Here is a 20973-nt window from a genome sequence, read left to right on the forward strand (position 1 = left end):
TCTTTGCTGGATTCAGTTTTAACCTTCTCTGCATTTAAAAGGAGAAGCTGGGGAAATTTGGAGGGTGCCTGCTGTCAGGGGTGCAATTGTTAATGTAGCAGCCCTACCTAGCCACTAGCTAACCTAACCTAACCACTAACCAGCAAGCCCAGCAGGCTCAGCCTTACCACTAACTAGCAGCCCAACTAATAAACAAGCAAGACTGAGCTCAAACAAATAACATCCACAGCAACCTACTTCCCAGCTAACACTAGCCAATCAGTGATTAACATAAATTCCTACCCACTAACTTAAAACTACAGCCACAGCCAATAACCTAACCTAACCTACACTACACTACCCCTCAAGCTATAGACTGAACCAAACCACAGGGGGGGAAAACAGCTAAATCTGCTGAAGTTCATTTGATACAGCTCACCACGCTCTCACCAGTGGGGCTGTAGTTGTTTTCCAATGAAAGTCAGTCTGTAGTCAGGGCCAAAGCCCTGCAAAGCCCATATGGAACCAGGAGAGGGCGCCAAATAGATGTCAATGGGGAGCTGCTGCCATCTGATCCCTACGCCCTCTAGTGGACGAGATGGTGCAAATGCCATGAAGGAAGCAGATCCCAGGACTCTCACTAATTGGCTCGCTGCCTGCACAACCACTACCAAGCCTGAAGGGAGATCCCTTGAAGTCAATGAGTCAACAGCGAGGAGGTAGTGTGGGTGCTGGGGGGGGGTCTCCTGCCACCAGCCACCCCCACCAGATCTTCAGTATACTGCTCCACACCCACAATCCTAGAGGTTCAGCCCGCACAGCCCTCTCACCGCCGGCACGCTGAACCCAGATGAAATGGTGGTAATGGATGAGCTGCAAAGAGTCTCTACTTCTTCGTTCCACGATAGAAGTCACCAGCGCCTCCCGACGCCTGCACGGGACGTCCCTGGCCCTGGCCATCTGACCTCCAGTCTCTGTTTCCACTGCATACACTCTCCAAACAGCCCCACGGCTGCAGCCGGCTACGCCTGTCTCAGCTCAGTAGCCCTAGCCGCCCCAGAGTCGATTGCACACTCCTCGGTTCCTTGGCTGCCCAGGACCCAGTAGGTGCTGTCAAGTCCCAGTACAAAGCCGGTAGGTCCCTGGGGTCTCTGCCACAGACCCCGTTGTAGCAATCACCAAGGCCTCGGGAGAGGGGGAAGCTTACCATCTGCGGCATTAGGTAAAAACCAGACGGAGTTGATAGAGTGAGGAGGCAGGGACAAGAAGGCAGGGGAGCAAGGAGCTCATACAACATCAGCCCAAAAGTTTTACTTGCACAGAAATAGCCAAGTTTTACTTGCACAAATTCTCCCCAAGTGCCAATCCATTCACCATGGAAGTGTGGGGGAAACTAAGGCTAAAAAGACTTAAAAAAACTAAAAAGGAGGGTTTCTAAAAGCCTAATGTAGCAGAGCTCTGCAAAGGAGCTCCGTCTCAGACGCCATCTTGGAGCTATAGCCCCATTAATGCCGGAGATGACAAAACTGTTGTGGGGGCTTCAGAGCTTTTGACTGGATATTAGGATTTTTTGAACAGTAAGAGTTGTGTAACAGTGGAATCAGCTACCTAGAGAGGTGGTGAGCTCCCCCTCACAGGCAATCTTTACACAGTGCTGGACAAACACTTATTTGGTATTCTCTAGGCTGATCTTGTGTTGAGCTGGGGGTTGGCCTGTATGGCCCCTTGCAACTCTATGATGCTATGATTATTTTTAATGTTGACTCTCAATATGTTTTATTAGCCACTACCATTAATTAAAATTAAAGTACTATTGTGGTTTAAACAGCTAGCTGCCTTGCTTATAGTTTTTAATACGCTGTACAGCAGAAATTGAGTGATAAATGATGTTTCACTGGTAATCACAATTTAGCCTGACTTTTAGCTACCATACAATGCCTTCAGCAGTTAATACTGATATATAAAGGTTTACTCTTACAACCTAAAATGGACAAATCATATGAGTCAAATAACAACTTCGGCCAACTGTAACCTAACCACCATGAGGCCCTTTTTCTTCACCAAAGGTGGCCAACATGTCCCATCAATTATAACGGTCTATAAATCAAAACTTCTGCCTCAAATTCTATATGGCGTTCCAATATGGGTCAGTGGCGTCACTGCAAATCTTGAACTAATATAAAGTTCCTTTGTAGCTTGCCGGGCATATCCAATTGTGTTACCTACTCCACTTTGTGCCTGGAAGCAAGTTTGAACTACTTGGAGACCAGAGGTTGGTTAATTACAGTGAAGGTTTGGCTACACCTACATTTTAAGACTTGACCTGGTAGTTTAATTTGGGCCATGTTATCTGACCCATACCACTCCAAAGGGAATGAACAAATAACTAACAATAATCAAATATTTAGGCTTATCTATAGACTTACTTCTTGACCAGGAGGAATCATGTTTATATAAGACCTTTAGGCAAAGAATCCTGGACACGGAGAAGCAAATTCTATTCTCACTTGCCAATAAAATTTGTTTCCCATTGAGCCATGGTCTTACCGTGGAACAATACCCTCATACTTCCGTAATTTAACATCACCAGCATTGAGGTGTGTATTCATGCAGGCTCAAATGAATATTTTGCCCTCTTAGAGGAAGACACCTGCAGATCCCATCACAGGCAAGAACATGCCTTTGCCCTTTAAAGCAAAAAGAAACTACAGAACACGTTCTGCTCCATTGTGTCCTGTACAGTTCCATAAGAAGAGACTTTATCGAACCCCCATCTCGATCTTTTGAACTCTGATATGAACAAGAGTCAGTTTCTCTTAAATGACTACTGTTCAAGAAGAATAGAGGATGTGGCCAAGTTTGTGGCACTCTATTCCAGACTTTTAAAAAGTTTTAAGTATTTTTATTTATTTACTTATTTATTTACTTATTTATTTATTGTATTCCTATGCCAATAAAGGTTATTTGTATTTGTATTTAAAGGTCTACTCAAAGATATTGGTTAGATGGATCAGAATCCCAGAAAACAAAACTACAGTTTTAAAAAACCTTCAAAAACTTAAGAGCTATTAAATTGAAATGCCCTGCATGGTTTTCTAAGAAAAGCAAAAGCTATTGTGGCACCCCTATGAATTAATTACTTCCAGAATATCTTATAATTAACAGACTTGCTCAGGTCTTTCAAACTGTGGGCTATTGTAATAGCAATACTGCAACTGGAGACATTTTAAAACACCCCCTTATTTAGAGTTGCCTGTCTCCAGGTGTCTGAATATGTCTCAGAACTACAAAGCATTTTCAGGTAAAAGAGATCAGTTCCCCTAGATAAAATGACTGCTTTGTATGGCATACCCGACTGAGGTCTGCCCCCTCCCCAAACCCTGCCCTCCCGACGCTCTGCCTCCAAAATCTTGAGGAATTTCATAACCCAGAGCTGACAACCCTATCTTTCTTCTTGATAGTCATGCAGAAAAGCTATGTTGACCTTTCTGGGGTATGAGAGGGAAGAAGAAAGTCTGGAAAAAGGAGGTAAACAAAGTAAGAAGGACACCAAACTTGTGCCCAGGAATAGGCCTTTGAGTCTGTAGAGGCACTAGTATGGATTCTCATGCTGGCCTGAAAGAGTTTTGTCAACATACTGAAACCAAAAATACAGGCTGCAGTTTAAACTCAGTGTACTGACAGAGCTTGGAAAGAAGGGTCTGAAAAGGTTATTGAAGTTGTCCTTGTCCACTATGGAACTAGCAACCAGAGACACTTGGTTGAACATTAACACTCTGAAACTATTTACTAGACCATTATGGCTGACATTTTCCCTCCCCCATGAGACCTTATTTTGTTTTTAGCCACATGTGAGTGTGATTTCTGGAATTCTCAAGGTTAGTCCAGAAGTTGCTAACTCGAGAGTGCCTTCATCACTTTTCATTATGTGGACATCCTGTGCATAACTGACCACAGGTTATAATGCCTGTCATTATGAGACATACTTGAGCTTAACTTGTGTTAAGATTTTCATGTAGAGTGTGCTACTCGTCATTCAAGGATTATCCTCCTCAAGTGAATGATTAAATATAAATGATAAAAGAATCAAGCAAGTGGAAGTCAGGAAATGAATGGTATTTGCTGTGGTACATGAAGGACTGCTTAAAAAACCTATACTGCATTGCTTTGAAGATCTGCTGTAAGCATTGTTCTTTCATTAAGTATTTGCATACTATTAAAAGCTCTCCTTACAAGATTCCTGTTGTGAGTGATGGCCAACCACTCCCCCCCTCGCAGCCCTCGTGTTTACTTCCAAAGTCACCCACATTTGCCTTAGCAAAACCCAAATGAAGCTTTAATGGTCTCTGCTGCAATAAACCATAACAAAACTGAGATGAATAATGAACTTATTATGCCATAAAGACAATCAGTTTGCTTTGTCGTCTTACAAGGTAAGCTCACACCAATTATAAGAAAAGAGATTTTTAAACTAAAAAAATCTTGCTTCAGCAGTTAATTTTTTACATTTTTCCAGCATGCTCAATATGTGCTTTAAAGAACTAACATTTATTGTGTTCAGTTGTTTGCTTTTATTTTTATTTTTATTTGAAGAGCTACACAGTTCTGTTCTAAAAATTCAATGATAATGGAAGGCTACAGAATTTTTTTGATAGCTGTATAACTGTTTAAAATATGTTTAGCAGTAAACCAAAGTAAATTGGTAGGAGGACATTCCATGTTCCTTGCACTGCTAAATATAATTAATGAGTTGATTACTGGGAATATATATTTTATTCAGCAAAGTGTCTGCTGTATGCGCATATAACCTAATAAATAATATTTGAGCACAATGTACAGAATTCCTTTTAATTTTATCTTTGCATGTAAACTATATTATATGTCTTAAGTTGCATGTATGTATGAAAAGATTTTTCAGTAGCTTACCAAGGTTTTTTTGGAAAAAGGTGAACTGTCTTTATTAAGCCAAACCTGTTGGTTATAGCAAATTGCATATTAACATATCAATTCTGTATTGAATTCAAAATCACTACAAGAAGGCTGCACATCAGTTTGAATCAGTGATCACTTGGAAAGGCAGATGGACTCTCAGAACAGTTTTTTTTAATAACAAGCCTGTGATTTAAAGGATGTTTCAATAGTAGGGACAGTATTCATTTCTGAAACAGAGTGCTTTTTCTCACATGCCTTGTAATCTTTATTTCTGCCATTAAAAATATATTGCTTTTTTGTAATGCAGGATGATTTATTCCATTCATACTTTAATATAATATTATTAATCCTTGGCAGAATACATTAATGAGGAGCCTGAAATATTATATTTTCTGAAAAATATGACATTGTAGTTAATTTGCTTGGTTTTCCTATCTGCTGTTTAAGGCAGCTGTCAGCATTTTAAAAGATCCAGAATTAAAAGGACCATGTACAAAGATGAGTTGAGGGCTAGGATCTGATCCAGGGTGAAAACAGAGGCTATAGTTAACTTCAAGGAAGTTGTTGTAGTTGAATGTCTGTTCAACAAATATGTTGAATTCCAGGTTGGCAAGAAGTATGGCATCAGTTGGCTGCTGTAGTGCTTTTGATAGTAACTAGAAACTGCATTTTTTTCAGTAGTTCGAGAAGTATTCCTATAGAGCTGACTGGCAAACCTATTCTGTAAGTTAGAGAGAAAGAGTGACCCTGCATCCGTGGATCATGTAACATAGCTTGTTGTGTTATGAGCATCTGTAAATTTGGTTAGGTTACCATCTAAACTAAACCATCAAACCCTGCCCAGTGCTGCTACCTCCTGCAGCGAGAGAGGCGGCGACACCTGGCAGGCCGCAGGTGCCATCCCCCCTCTGCCCCATGGAGCAGGGGGCTGCCTGCTCCATCGGGCAGAGGGGGTTTCCTTGCCCAGTGCCTCCACCTCCCAGGAAGGAAAGGTGAGTGAAGGGGCTGAACCGGAGATGGCTCTGTGCAGAGCTGCCACTCCAGTTCAGTAGATCTTCGGGGCTGTGGAAAACGGGTCCAAGTGGCTCTTTGGGTGCTAAAGGTTGCTGACCCCTGAGCTATGGCTTCTGGATGAAAGTCACAGGAAGAATCAGTTGTGGGTTTTTCCTTTGATGATTTTTTTTTAATTGGGAGACACAGTCTATATGATTTTAAATGGACAGCCAATGAACTGATGCTTTGAGAAGAAACATTCCCCACCCTGCAAGTTATGACCATAATTAGTAAGCATATATACTGTGAATATATTGATTCTTATACCACAGTACAAATACTTGTTGCATGCAGAGGCAGGCTCTGTGCCCTCTTTTCTATATCAGCTCCAGATTGGGAAACAAGGAATTATAAAAATTACTGTATCTAGTATATTTTAATAGGCTGAAGTGTTAAAGTGGTTAATTACCTTTTGATCATAACAGAGATTGAAATTTTGTTTATAAAAACCACAGGTGGTAAGCTTCATCATCTTAGAAGTGTATTAGATCTGCTCTCCAACACAGGACAGAATGCCTCTCCTACAATAACTCTTTAAGTAATCTCAAAATGAAGTATGCCTTCTTCTTCCGATGTGATGATATGTGATGATATGCAATTTATTAACGTATTGGCATTATAACATTAGTTGATTGAGATTTATGTTTATTTCCTTTTGGCCCTCCAAAAGGGGCCTATTGTTCATTATCCATTTTCCACAACCCAGTTCAGAGAGTCTACTTCTAGGTAGACCCTATATGCACTGGTTCCCCATCAGCCATTCAAGTACACTTAATGCAAGATTATTTTAATTTGTGAATATTACAATAGCAAGTACACCGTGTGTACCACATCATTCATGTAAAATATACCTCATATACATTTTTTAAGAAGCTGTGACTGGCTGTAGCTTCCTGTCGCAAGTACTTTACATTGTCTAAGTAATGTGACATGGATTTTTTGTTCATGAAATATCCCTAACAGGAGATTGTGTGGGCCAGGCATACAGGTGCTTCTGATGATTGCATCATATGAAGTTCAAAAGAAGCTGCTTTGAATGGTTTCTTTTGTACTAATAGGGCAGCTCTATGGCTCACCAAACAACTTCTTATTCCACTACAGCCACTCTGATTTTGTCACCAGCCAGTTGTGTATATTTGAACAAATCGTCTGCATTAATACTATATTTTCAGTCCACATTCAATCTAGCTTCTTTTTAAACCAAGGTTTATCATGGAAACTTATTTTTAATTAGTTTTCATTTGAATTTTGTAGTGATCTTATAACTTCCAGTAAGCATACAGTTGTAAACATATTATTTGGTTATGAAGATGGTATCTTTTTTCTAAATTATCTTTTGATGCATACTTAATAATGAACAATGGGAGCATTAATAATTTTGATGACTAGTGGCAACTTGCACCTTCTTGCCTAGGAAAAGAAGTGGTTGAAGAGAATACATTTCTCTATGTATTTGCCCATGGGTTGAGATTAAAAAGGCCTGGCCTTCTCTGGATGCCTGCTGTACATGAGGTGAAGTTGGTGGGTATGTGAGAGAGGACTTTTTTCACATGTGGCCTTCAGGCTCTGGAAACTCTGGCCTAGTTACCTGTCACTGTTGGCTTTCCAGCAATGAGACTGTACCCACCTAGCCAGTAAATTGCTGCCATACAGTGGTTATTACAGAGCAAACCACAAAATGGCTTCTGCAGCTAACCTTCAGTGACACAGTGATGTGGTGGCAGATGCTGCCACAGAACAGTGTTTTAAAAAACCTGCTCAAGCAATCAAATCAACAACAGCAACAAAACCTTTTATTGGCAGATAATACATAAAATAGCATAAAACTATCCACTAGGGATAGCTGGGCAATCAAATCTCAAATAGTCAATCAGAAGCTTTGCTGGACCACAGTCCCCCATGGCCCTGGTGGGTACCATGAAAGGTGTCAGCAGAGGTGTAGAGGGGGAATGGTACCTGGGACAAAATGGTGCCTGGGTCCCACCCCTGTGCAGGTGCCTACCCGTGCACCCCCCTGCAGCCCCCACTTACTTTAGTTCATCTGGCTGTTCTTTGCAGCTTTGCAGCAAAGAGCAGCTGGCTGAAAAGCTTCCGCCGGGCCTGGCAGGGCAGAGGGGAAGGGGGTGGCGATTTTCTGCCCCCCAAGTGATTCACTAGGGGTGCCCAAGGTGCTTGTCCCCAGATGTCCCCATTATAGCTATGCCACTGGGTGTCAGCGAGTGCCAAGGCACCCACAAGCAGCACATTGGGGACCGTGTTCTAAATTTTTGAGAGGGGATAAATTTTGTGGGATCTTTTATAATCAGTCCCAATTTTTGTTTTGATTTTTATTGCTGTTATATTATGCCTTTGTCTTCCTAGCTGATGTTTGCTTCTGAAAGGGGAGTTGAAATGTTCAGCTCTTCCTAGTGGTTTCATAGTTTCTGTTTTATTTTAATTTGCTTGCTGCTCTGAATTTTTTTATAGAAAGACAGGATATAAATGCAGTAACTATATGTTTTCTGGAGTCTTGAAATGGTTTTGAACTGGAGAAAAATGGTTTTGAGCTAACTGGAGAAGGTTACTATGTGGTTTCTGCCTGGCAGAAACAGCTCCTAGGGCTAATGTTGTTTTGGGACTAGTGCTATCTTCCTGGGTATATAGCTGTCCCCTTTGCATACTAGTTCGTGTATACAAAAACAAAATGCTGTCACAAATGACATCTCAAGTCAGCAGAATCCTTTCTTCATGAGAAAACTTTTGTACAAACAGAGCAAAGTTTCCTCCATTCCTTTTTGCAAATGCTGTGGGGAATTCCCCATTGAACAAAGTCTAGTGCCTGCTCAGTATGCTTTGGAAGTACTAGTGTAACCTCTTTCTGTGGGTTCTGTGGGGCAGTACTTGGAAGGAGTTGCAAAGAACTAAATTTAAACAAAACAGTTTACTTCTCTTAACAAATAACACTTTTAAAACATTTAACATTTACACTTTACAGTCCTGTTAAGTTTGCATTTTCAAGTCCTTAGTCTACTGATATTGCCAAGTCCAATTCTTCTTTGCTGTTGGTTGGTTTTGAAGACTTCAGAGGCTTGGTGAACGGGATTCAAGATGATGAAGGTTCCCAGAAAACTCTCACCATTTACATACACAAAAACCCTGAAACAATAAATTCTAGCATTTACAATATAGCAAAAAAAATTAAACTCCCTTCCCACTAGTTCCCAACAACATTGCAGTTACCTTAAACAAGGTGTTAAGGGCTTAATATAATCAATCAAGGTCCCAGCCTGGTAGCCTTGCTTCTTCCAACCTCATGAGTTCTGCAGCATTCTGGTTCTTTTCAGACTCCACCCATTTCTGGGTCATCCCATTCTTACACAGGGGTTACATTAGAACATTAACTTCAGTTTCTATACTGTTATTAAAAGGAGCAAGAATAAGAAGATTGGATTAATCAGTATGTTTTGCTTATGGTATAGGTTCCTCAAGATGAATGGTCTGGATATACTCCACATAACAAAGATGATGAGATTCCATGTCGGCGGATGCGTAGTGGCAGTTATATCAAAGCCATGGGAGATGAAGACAGTGAGGACTCTGACAACAGCCCAAAGCCATCTCCAAAGATTGCTGCACGAAGAGAGAGCTATCTCAAGGCCACGCAGCCATCACTTACAGAACTCACCACTCTCAAGTAAGATGGTTTTTATACTGAGCCATGATTATAACAATTAAGACAGAATAGCAAGAATTCTACACTTGTTCTTGGGAGTGACCAGTGCAAAGTAAGGGAGATACCAGTTGCAGTTGTGATTTTATTGCCAGACCCTATATCTAACTCCTCCCCCATTTCAGCAAGGAGATTTTTTCCCATATTCTGAAAATTGTATATGCAATCTATGTCTATTTAACTCAGCAGTAGCATGAGTCAAAAATGTGAAGTTAGCCCAAGTTCTGTTTGTTCTAATTCGGATAGACCTTAAGACCAACTTAACTCCACCACCTCAAGTTAGTTTGTTATCCTCATGAGATAGAGCAGTGGTGGCAAACCTATGGCATGGGTGCCAGAGGTGGCACTCGGAGCTCTCTCTGTGGGTGGGCACGCGCACACAGAGTTAGTCACATGGGGGGCAGAAAATCACACCCACACACACATATCTAAACTGACCTGGGCCACTGAGCACAACATGCGTGCACCGCAGTGAGCAGGGATGACTTGGCTGGCGGGCCTGGTGCCTGTGCTCTGGGTGGCTGCTTCCTGGGGGGGGGGGGGCGCAGAGGAGGCAGAGATGCTAGAGAGGCACAGAGCGGTGCACGCAGGACTTGCTGGAGGCTAGAGCAGGCTGGTTCCTGCTCAAGCGGGTGGGGTAGAGGAAGAAGGAGCCAGCTGATTTTTTCTAAACTAAAATCTCAGCATTCAGGTTAAATTGCCGGGTTGCCACTTTGTGATAAATAAGTGGGGTTTGAGTTGCAATTTGGGCACTCGATCTCAAAAAGGTTCACCATCACTGAGATAGAGCATGGTAACTTCACATAATGGTTCTTTGAACAATCTGAAGCAAAACAAGAACATAACAAGCTTATGTTAAATATAAATATGTTAAATATAACATGTTAAATAGTGCATAAAGTGGTATTTTATAAGTGGAACACTGAGGCAGAGATCTTAGAATCATAGACGCATAGAGTTGGAAGGCACCATCCGGCCATCCAGTCCAACCCGCTGCTCAATACAGGATCAGACTGAAGCATCCCTGACAAGTGCTTGTCCATACTTTATACCATCCCTTTCTATGATTCAGCCTCTATGACCTAAGATACTATTAATTATTTGTGACATGCAGGCAAAACACATAGGGAAGGAATAGCACTTCTGTTACTTCCACTTCTCTTTGAAACTGTTTAGCAGGTCCAGATCTACATTTTTAAGGGGGCAAAAGTATCAAATGATGGCCCCTCATACATAATATACATATTTGCTCTTTATAAGTATGTATATAGTCAATGTATATAATCAATGACTCATTCATGCATGCCCAAAGCTTACCACAACGTTGTGTTCTATGGATCTTCCAAACAAACTCAGCTGAAAATGAATTCCATTTGTTGATGGAAGTATCCGGCAGATTACACTAAGGGAATCTTTGTCAAGTCTGACTTTCGCACCCAAAACCCCCAGTAGGAAAAGCAACAGCCCCTCCTTCTAACCCCCCGCCCCCCCCTTGCTGAAAAGCAGTAATTTGTGCATTCTCAAGCCTACACTATCCCAAGGTCTCTTGATAACTGCTCAGATGTCTGTCTTGTGAACAGCATTACCTCAAAGCCTGCACATTCCAGCAGCTAGCCTAACAGCAAGTGTCTAGCAATGTAATACAATAGAGACAGAAACCCATCAGTTGAGACAATCTTCTGGCCTCACTTGAAGAAATGACAACACCACTGAGAATTCATCAGATCTTGACATTTCATCTCCCTGAAGCACCCTCCCCCACCCCTGGCCCTGGCCTGTGAGGATATTGTTGATGGAAAAGGCGGACTAGGCAGGAGGCAGAAGCATTAGAAACATCAGAAAAATCAGAAGCATTATCCCCAGAGGGAAAATATTTCAAAGCAGTCAAATACTGCAACTGCCCCTTGTGCAGGCAAGAATGCAAAATCTGTAATGGGCATTCTTGTCAACCATGGTAGGCGGGATATTTCCATAGCAGGGTGCCAATGTTCTGCTGGTGGCACCTTCAGTAAGCTAGAATGGAACACAGGGTAAAGAGATTGATATCCCTTGGGCAGATCAATTTCATTAATCAGCCATTTAACCTTGAAGGTTCCCACAAAACACTGATTCAATTTATGGCTAGGCTGAGCACACCAGAATTTTTTTGTAAATCGCATCTCCAAGTTTGAGGCACAGGACAGTTCATTTCTTATCAGCCTGGGCTTTGTATGTCTCTTTGGCCTTTTCCATTGTTTGGACAATGTCCCACAAGGATGCATGGATTTTCACCAGCCAGTTCTTTAGATCTTCACAGGTCACATCAGAGTCTCAGGGAAAGGCTTCCTTTCCTGCCCATATATATAACTTTCAATGGGGGATGTCCCGTGCTCTAATGAACTGTATAGCTGTAGGCAAACTCTGCAAATGGCAATAGGTCTACCCAATCGTCTTGGTGGTGGTGAATGTAACACCTGAGATATTGTTCCAGTTCCTGGCTTACCCTCTCTGTTTACCCATCAGTCTGTGGATGGTAGACAGAGCTTAGCCCTTACTCCACACACAGGATTTTCAGGAAGCATTTCCAGAATTTAGACACAAATTGGGCACTTTGGTCAGAAATTATTTTGTTGGGGATTGAACGGAGACAATAGATATGTTGGACAAAGAGCTGTGCAAATCGTTGAGCTGTCTACAGGGTATGCAGTGTGCTAGTTTAGAGAAGGTATTAGTGGCTAAATGGGAGAAAGAGGTGTACATGCTGCAGAATGAACCATCTCTGCAGGGCAGATGAGCAACCTCCTACTTCTGTTCCTCTTTGCTTGCTACATGGGGCACCTACCCCCTCTTGCTTTCTAGATCCAGCTCTTCTGTTTAGTTGCATGGCTTACATTAACAAAGTATGTCATAAGTCTCTGTGGAGTTTCACACATAGATGCTTGAGACTACACGGCTTGACTTTCTCTAGGAACTGATGATTACCAAAAGTGCCCAGAAAAAAAAGTTGAATGTGGAGACTGTATATTACTACAACAGTATCATTACAAAAATCATTTACTGGGAGAGGAAAGCACTAACAAAATACCAGCTGTATTCTTCTCATATGTATGTACAATGCACGTATATAAGTTCGGCTTAGATAAAATTCTATTTTGGTGATTAAAATATTCAGTAGCAAGCATGATGTATTTTCCAGACATAACAACAAATGTCCCATAAGTAATCCTGTGGTTAATAAAACTGTACTTGTTGAACAATGGGGAAAAAAACCCAGGTATTTAATCACACTACTTAGATTGCACTTAGAACTGATGTTAAAGATGCCTTATATGCTACAGAAGTATATGAGGTAGACATGAAATACAAGGCAAATACTTTTTGGTATAATTATCCAGTTGGAACTGAACAGACTTTTTTAGCAGACTTCTTCCATGTTACCATCAAAGAGGCCAGGGTATATTTTGAATACTGTTGATCTCAAACTCTCCTGTTGATCTCAGTAAGGCAGTTCGTACAAAGCTGCACTAGCTTGCTCACAAAGCTACGTGAATCTATTAAAAATGTACCCCAACAAGAAGTAATTGAATTAATGGAACATTAATGTGCAATGACTGCAAGATGTGGAGAGTGTGTGTTAATTGTTCTGCACTACCTTGCACTACCTGTTTTAAAATGTACAATTTAGCTAGACAAGAAAAGAAGCTATGTTTATCTAAAGGGAGATTGACAGAATCCTTACCCCCCCCCCCTCAATTATTTCTTTCCCTGTGCATGACTTTTTAAAAATCTCCCAAACTGAGCCTTATATATGTCCAAAATCCACAATTTTCCCACCCACATACAGTTGTTCTTGTTCATTCTCTTCTGGGCAAAAGGTGGGAGGAGAGAAAGTTTTATCATCAGTGTTTCTTTTTATATGAGTAACAAGATTTGAAAATCAGAGAAGCATCATTACCACCTTATGTAAGAATGTTATTTTCTGATTTCTCCTGATACTTTTTTTGTTGTCCTGTGTTACAGTCTCCTCCTACAAGCTGTTTTCCATGCCAAGGTTTCCACATGGTTACAGAACATGTTTTCAAAGTTGTAGTTAAAATTCTGAATAAAACACAGCTTGCTATGATCATGAAATCCACACCTCCGCTGCTCTAAGCTCATTATTCTACTAGGAAGTGAGATGCTGTTTCTTCATTTGGCAAAATTTGCCTGTGGTTTCCCTCCCCCCTTAATATATTATAGAAACAAGCGAAGCTGTTCTAACTGAAATATATATTTCTCCCCAATGCTAAAAAGTTATATTGAAAAAAAGATCTGTCACAATTATAAATAGATGAGCAAAGCTTGTAGCCCAGTTTAAGAAAACCATGACCCCAACTATGGCTTCATTATCCTAAGTAAAGAAACTGTTATTTTTTTGTATATATAAAAATGTAAGTGCAAGTTAAAAAACAAGTATGATTTTTAATGCCTTCTGGGATACAGTGCAGATGCTAAATAGCCAAAAAGCAAGATTATATTCTTTTCATACGTTGATTCAAATGAAGTCTTGATGAATACGCAAAAACTGTAGATCAGTTTGTAATCAGCGGACAATCTGAAAAGATCTAGATGCACAAACTCCATACACTGGAGTTCTTTTGTTCAAATTCAGAGAACAAAGCAACATGGATTTTTAAACTTAATGTTACTGTTTATAATGGATTTTTTACAGTTAATTTAACTTTATCTTAACGTTTTTAGCCAGAACCCAGGTGCCCCTTCTCATTCAGCTCGTTAAAAGGAAGGAAGGGATAAAAATTTGGTAGCTCACGCACCAAGAGAGGAGTGGGCCTACAAAGCATCAGTTGTGTGCCTGCAAGACCCAAGTTTATTGCGCATTATTAAAATTCTAATAGTACTCTGGAAACGAAGACCCTTTTTCAGTACTCTGCTTAATGTTCTTATGTTTCTGAAAGATAAACAGTGAAGTATGTCTCCATGGAGATGCTTCTAAATCTCTTGCCCAACATAATGTTACCATACAGAGATTTAAAATATATTGTAAAAAACTACGTAATAAAACCTTCTGAGATGATGGAAATTTTTTCCTCAAGGTTTTTTTTTAACATGGGTTTAAACACAGATGTATATTTTTTGAAAACACCCATGTAGGCAACAGGAACATGTTTCTGACATTTAGCAAATCTTGCAGCAGGCACAGCATTAACATATACCTTCAAATAATGCATTTATGAAATTATTTATGACTTTTCAGAGGCAGGGCATTTTCCCCCAGTCTCAATTCATTTCTATTTATCTATTTGAAATAGATGTTGTGCCACAATGCACCAACTTCTTTTTCCTCTAGTGATTTTAGAGTTTTAAAAGGTAGCGTTAAAATATTTGTAAATAATCTTTGCTTGTCACAACTGTTACTCTGGCATACCATAGTACCTGATAAGGCTATTGCTTGTACTCCCCCAAGCTATGCCTACAGAAGGCTATGAGTCTAGCTAGCTCTAATTCCTTTTGTCATCTGTGAGAGCTTTCAGCCACATCCAGAATAATGCCTGAAACCTCATTTTTGTTTTAATGAAACTGGATTGGCAGCCATGTTTGCTTTTGACTGTGTGAATTTGCAGTTTGATGGTGATATACTCTACAGAAAGCATGTTCAAATATCCAACCTGTAATATGAAGTAAATCTCTTTTTCATATCAGACAGATCTTCAGCAATAAACTTTTATTCTGGTGGAAACCTGAATGATATCCTGACTATTCTCTAGAATGGATCCTTGTTCTGTCAGCACCAAGCAATGCTGGAGTTTAGTCCCAGGGCATTATCATGTTTTCACACTAATTCAGCAGTAATGCAGTCTGTGTTAATTAGGCAGTACCCTGTCAAAATCTCTTCCTAATAATTTTCAAGCTCTTCACTCTGTTTGGCAGTATTTAAGAAATGTAATTGAGGATAAAATAACTGGTAAAATAATTTTCAGGGCTTAACTGTGTGTTTTATTTTCTACTTACATTCCTAAGAAGTCAACATCTCTTCTCATTTGCTATCATAATTATTTTTTCTGATCCTTTATCTTAGTACTTCATACAAGGTTAGCTTTTTGGACATGAATTTCAAATTGGTATTTTTAATAAATGCTCATAATAATCAGTAATGCAAATGCATTATTAAGACTTTTCATAGCAAGATCCTAATAAAGACACTTGCAATATTGTTGTAATAAAATTTTATTGTATTTTTATACGACACTCCTTTCCACTGACACAGAATACCTATTACCTTCTTCAATTTCTTTCTCAGTTTATGGGCCGCATGTGACTCAAGACATCACACTCACTACCCTTCTTGTCTCTTTTAAAATATACACAGAGCCATAACCATTTCATACATGAGGACTTCTTTCTCACTCACTGAGACATCCATAACAGGGTAGTCCAGCCTTTAATAACAAACCCTCACACTGAGGCTCCTTGCAGATTACCATTCTAAACCAGATGTAATCCATTGTTGGCCCAATTTTGAACAAAGTGGTACAAGGACAGACATTTCATATAGCTTATTTCAATCCATCTATGAGCTGTCTCTAGTTTAGAAAAGCCACCAGAACCATAAAACATGATTCAAGTAGGTTGCACATACGATGTTTACTGCTGGATCAGACCAGCAGTTCATCTATTCCAGTATTCAGTCAGTTGGCCTGTAAGACCAATAAACAGGACATTGAAGCCAAGAACTTTCCAAATGTAGCTAGTTCTGGTCTCCAGAGGACTGTTATCTCTGAATCTGGATTTTTTTTTCAGTTGCCATTGGTTAGTAGCCACTGATAGACCTATTCTTCATGAATTTGTCTAATTCCATTTGACAGCCAACTAAACCGGTGTCTGTCACTACATCCCATGGCAGTGAATTCCATAAACGCTTGGATAACTATGGACATAGACTGATTTCATTATGAGCTACTATCATAGAGGATCTATGAAATTATACCTATATAAGGTTGTATATTTCTATGGAGGTATACAGACAATAATTTTCAGATACTTGAAACAGCACTTTCATTTTTTCATACCCCATTATGGTCTCTGGAAAAACAGGTTTGCAGATCTTGGTATTATTCATTTATTTTGACTTTTATTTCATCTTTGCTACAGGGAGCTCAGGGTGGCATAAATGGTTCCAGTGCCCACTCATTGTATAGTTACAGTAACACTGTGAAGTGGTTATGCTGGAAATGACCACTTCATGGTCACCCATGAGCTACATAGTAGAGTAAGGATTTGAATACAGCTTTCCCACCATTTCTAACCTGGTATTTCAGTTATGATTATACCATACTAGTTCTTCAGTGTACTGCTTCAGAGACTGGAAATCCGGACTTTCCAAGACCATGGTGAAATCCTACCAGCTTTCTGCTGGCGGAGGAGGAAGGAGGGGGTGATCTCTCCTAATTTCCACAAGCCCCGACCCCCATAACTTTTTGTTTGTGCAGGTCCCCCAATACCTAGCATAGTCTCTTTTTAGTGCTTTAAAATATTACATTTATTTTTATAAAAACAACCTTTAAGATTTCATTTAGACATTTTGCAGTATCTTTGTCTTCACTTTTCAAATCATGTGGCCAGATCACACTGGGAGGATAACATTTGAGAACTGCTTGTTCAAAGTACCATTTTGCTCTTTTCTTTGCAAGCAATCTTAGCAGCTTCCTCCACCATGAAATAATACACTAAGGTTAATTATAGTGCTGGAGCATCACGAGGTACGGTTTCTTTGCCCAGCATCTGCTTCATCTGACAAAGAGCAGAGGAGCACCTGGATTGAGAATAATTTTGATGTAATATAAAACTAAGAATCTGGAAAGACTGATTGAGAAAAAAGAGCTACAATTGGAAAGATTTTCTTGTTTCTATTCCTGTCTGTATGCAAATCTCCTTTGCAGCAGTCAGAGAAAATCGTAACCTTCAGCAATTTTATATCCACCTGTAAAATATGGTGAATGCCAGTTTAATCTGGGCATTGCAAGGCACTTGATCTGCTACTGTCAGAAAGGGGATTTAATATTTTGGTATGGTGTAGCCTATATAGAGTTCTTTCATAATTTCAGCATGATTTGTCTAACATGAAGTATGAATTGCAAGAGTACAATTTGCAGCCATTAATCATTTCACGTTTTACTGGTTGAGGAAAGAAGCCACAATAGAGAATGTATGATTCATAAAAGATATATATTACCTGGTAATTTTATTTAGGAAGTCCGTGGTTAATAGACTATTTTTTCAGACAGAAATTTTTTGTTATAGCTCAACTCTATAGCCATAGAATCCAGGATTTCACATGATAAATTGTTTCTCATATATCTGACTCCTCATCAGGCAGGATTTAAGCCTGTGCATATTTAGATATACTCCTTAAAACTGTTTTCATGAACTAGTTACAATAACTTTTCTGCTGTTGAATAAGAAAAAAAATGTTTCACAAATACATTGTCTTTTAACTCCCTCAGCAGATTTCTAACCCATGGCAAGCTTTGGAAAAATATGTTATTTTACAAAAGTTTACTAATAAAATATGTACTTGTGTGAAATGAATCAAATCCTGCCAACTAATGACATCACTGAATGGCTATAGAGGTGCACTCAGAAATGAATCCAGTTATTAACAAAGCTCACAATTGGGGTTTAGGTTTTTTTAAGTCACTCAGTTTAAATAATATTAAAATGAGATTATTAGGGTACCACTGGGGTTCTTTATCTTTCTCATGCTCTTTTTAAAGTATTAACTTCCTCTTAAAAGATTTCCAGAGAGGCTGGTAAAACTATATATGGTTCAAGCTGCCAGGCTTGCAAAAGAACTTGAAGTCTTCCATGAATAGTGTCTGGAAAATGGTTGTTTGCAGCATGGTTTTTAATTGATTGGTTGTGAAACAACTCAATGAAGAACAATACATTTTTATAATTGTAAGAATCCATACTAAAGATCCTTAGAATTTTTAAAAGGTTAGAGAAAGACCGTTTCCGCACTGCCCAAAAACAGCATGCTGGGGACAGTAAAAACACTGTTCCTGGGGCACTGTTCACATATCTGCCACTGCTGCACCGTGCTCAACCCCCACCTCCACCCCCCATGACATGAAAATACTGTTTTCAAAGCACGCTCCATGAGCGTGTTTTTTGAAAAGCAGCGTCTTCTTGCCAGCACTGTGCGAAGGGCACAGGCGTTAGAGCACCACTTTCAGGCACTGCCTGTTTACATGTGTTGTTTACCTTGTCTTCCCTCCAAGGCTCCAGAGGTAGAAGTGACACGCTCATGCTGCTCTCTGACCCCTGTGGTCAGAGGGTAGCATGGGTGTGTCACTTCCTCCCTCTGGAGCCTTGGAGGGAAGACAAGGTAAACAACACACGCAGACCAGAGGCGGCTCCATGCAGAGCCACCTCTGTGGTTCACAGCAGCTTTTGCACTGCCCTCACGAGATTGTGTGAGCAGTCCCGTGGCTCCACCAGCAACAGCCGCTTCTGCCGCCATACAGAAACAGCCAAAGTGTGAAACAAGTTCTTAAGAAGAAAAATTAAGTCTGTAGAAATTTTTGGCCTTGCAGCTTATTTTGAGGTGACATCTTTGCCCACAGAGCAACTTACTGTAGCACAAATATAGCAGCAACATAGCTACTTCTATCTGGTTACCTTCATCATCACAGGAACTTGCATAAACCTGATCAATAGCTTTATACTCCAAATGTTATTCTTGGTCTTCTTTGTTGGGGATCCTTTTGCTAGAAAAAGCACCTTTCCCATTGAGGCCACATTAATTTCTTTTTTTACTGAGCTAGGAATGATGTGTGAGGTCCAAACTCATATTTCATGGTGGAATTTATATGTTATGATGCAAGTTGCCCTGGTCCTTGCCAATGCAGGGGGAGAATGAGATATAAATATGATCAAATAAATTAATAAAATACTACCCATTCAGTCATAACACATTTAAGAATTATGTTCCTGTAACACTAAGGATGGAAATGTACTTTATGTGTAGCTCTGTGACCCCCCCCCCCTTTCTTAGGCATTCTTTTATCAGGTTAGGTCATAGGGATGGTTTCAGACTGAGTGCAAGGCTATCTAACCTTTTCCCTGCCAGCTATTTGTTTGCTCAAAATCACCTCCCCCTTATCATTAATCTCTTTAGAAGAAAAGCAGGACAACGTATTTGAACAGCTGGCAAAGAAAAGATAAGATAGACCTTCATCTCTTCCCTCCACCACACACACTTCACTCAATCTGAACCTCCCTGCAGTTGCTTTACCTGATAAAAGGAAGACTTAGTGGTTTGTTTTTAGGCATTTATTTACATTTTCTTTTAACAGTCTTCTTTCCTGCATACCTTTCAAGTATCTCATTTTGTAAGGAATATCCTGCATTTGTCAAAGTTTGACCTGCTTGCTGAGTGTTGACAGGATGAGCAGTTAAAGATATGAGCAGATGGAACTTTGCAAATCCAGTGAGGGAAGACAGAGCAGTTTTTAAAGGTTAAACAAAAGTGTGATGTTCCTGTTTCAAGAACAGTTTTCTCTTTGGGCACTTTTAGACAGCACATTTGTAATTGGCTGCCACAAAAGACACCCACAACAGCAGGGTTGTTCAGATATATCTGAGTCTTTATTATCTACGTTGGATACTTGGTTGCCATGTGCTCATCACTGGGCCAAACATCCGTCTATCAAGACGCTACTTCAGAAATTAGTCTTGTGTAGGGTTGCTAGCTGCAGGTTGTGGAATACCTGGAAATGTTTATGGTGGAGCCTGAGGAGGATGGGGCTTGGGAAGGGGGGACTTCAATGGGGTATAATGCTGTAGAGCCCATCTCCCAAAGCATCTATTTTCTCCAAGTGAACAGCCCTCTATTGCCTGGAAGTCAGTTGTAATATCAGGAAACCTTCAGCTACCACTTGACATAGCACAAAATTGAGAGAAAGCAAAAAAAAGTTTAGGAAAATGTAGCACCATCTGAAATTCAAAATTGGATTCAAATGCATGTGCATAAAATTTTAAAAGCCTGTTTGAAAGTGTCTGAATAATAATAATTGTAATGAAAGGCCAAGAACCAGCTAAAGAACTGGCAGCTGTGATACCAAACACAATAATCAACAAAATCAACATCTGTCAGATTCAGAAGGCAGCCCCGCTGGGATCCGCATGAATACTACGTTGATACAGTACAACTTCCTAGGCCTCTGAGTGAGACTCAAATTGTAATGAAAGGCCAGCAACCAGCTAAAGAACTGGCAGCTGTGATATCAAACATAATAATAATAATAATAATAATAATAATA

At 40.0% G+C, this 20973-nt stretch overlaps 1 protein-coding gene across 10 annotated transcripts in view; it reads left to right on the forward strand.

The window, feature by feature from the left end:
• The window catches only part of DLGAP1 (DLG associated protein 1), a 388995-nt gene that overhangs the window by 259493 nt on the left and 108529 nt on the right, over window positions 1-20973 (forward strand). For 8 of the 10 annotated variants that reach the window (XM_048508637.1, XM_048508636.1, XM_048508638.1 and 5 more), the window contains one exon: window positions 9423-9637. In XM_048508637.1, the coding sequence (XP_048364594.1) occupies window positions 9423-9637 (215 nt within the window). Of the gene's footprint in view, window positions 1-4297; window positions 4413-9422; window positions 9638-20973 lie in introns of those variants that run through there. The other 2 variants (XM_048508645.1, XM_048508646.1) reach the window with 1 other exon arrangement.

Source organism: Sphaerodactylus townsendi, linkage group LG09 (assembly GCF_021028975.2).
Source record: "Sphaerodactylus townsendi isolate TG3544 linkage group LG09, MPM_Stown_v2.3, whole genome shotgun sequence".
Lineage (NCBI taxonomy): Eukaryota > Metazoa > Chordata > Lepidosauria > Squamata > Sphaerodactylidae > Sphaerodactylus > Sphaerodactylus townsendi.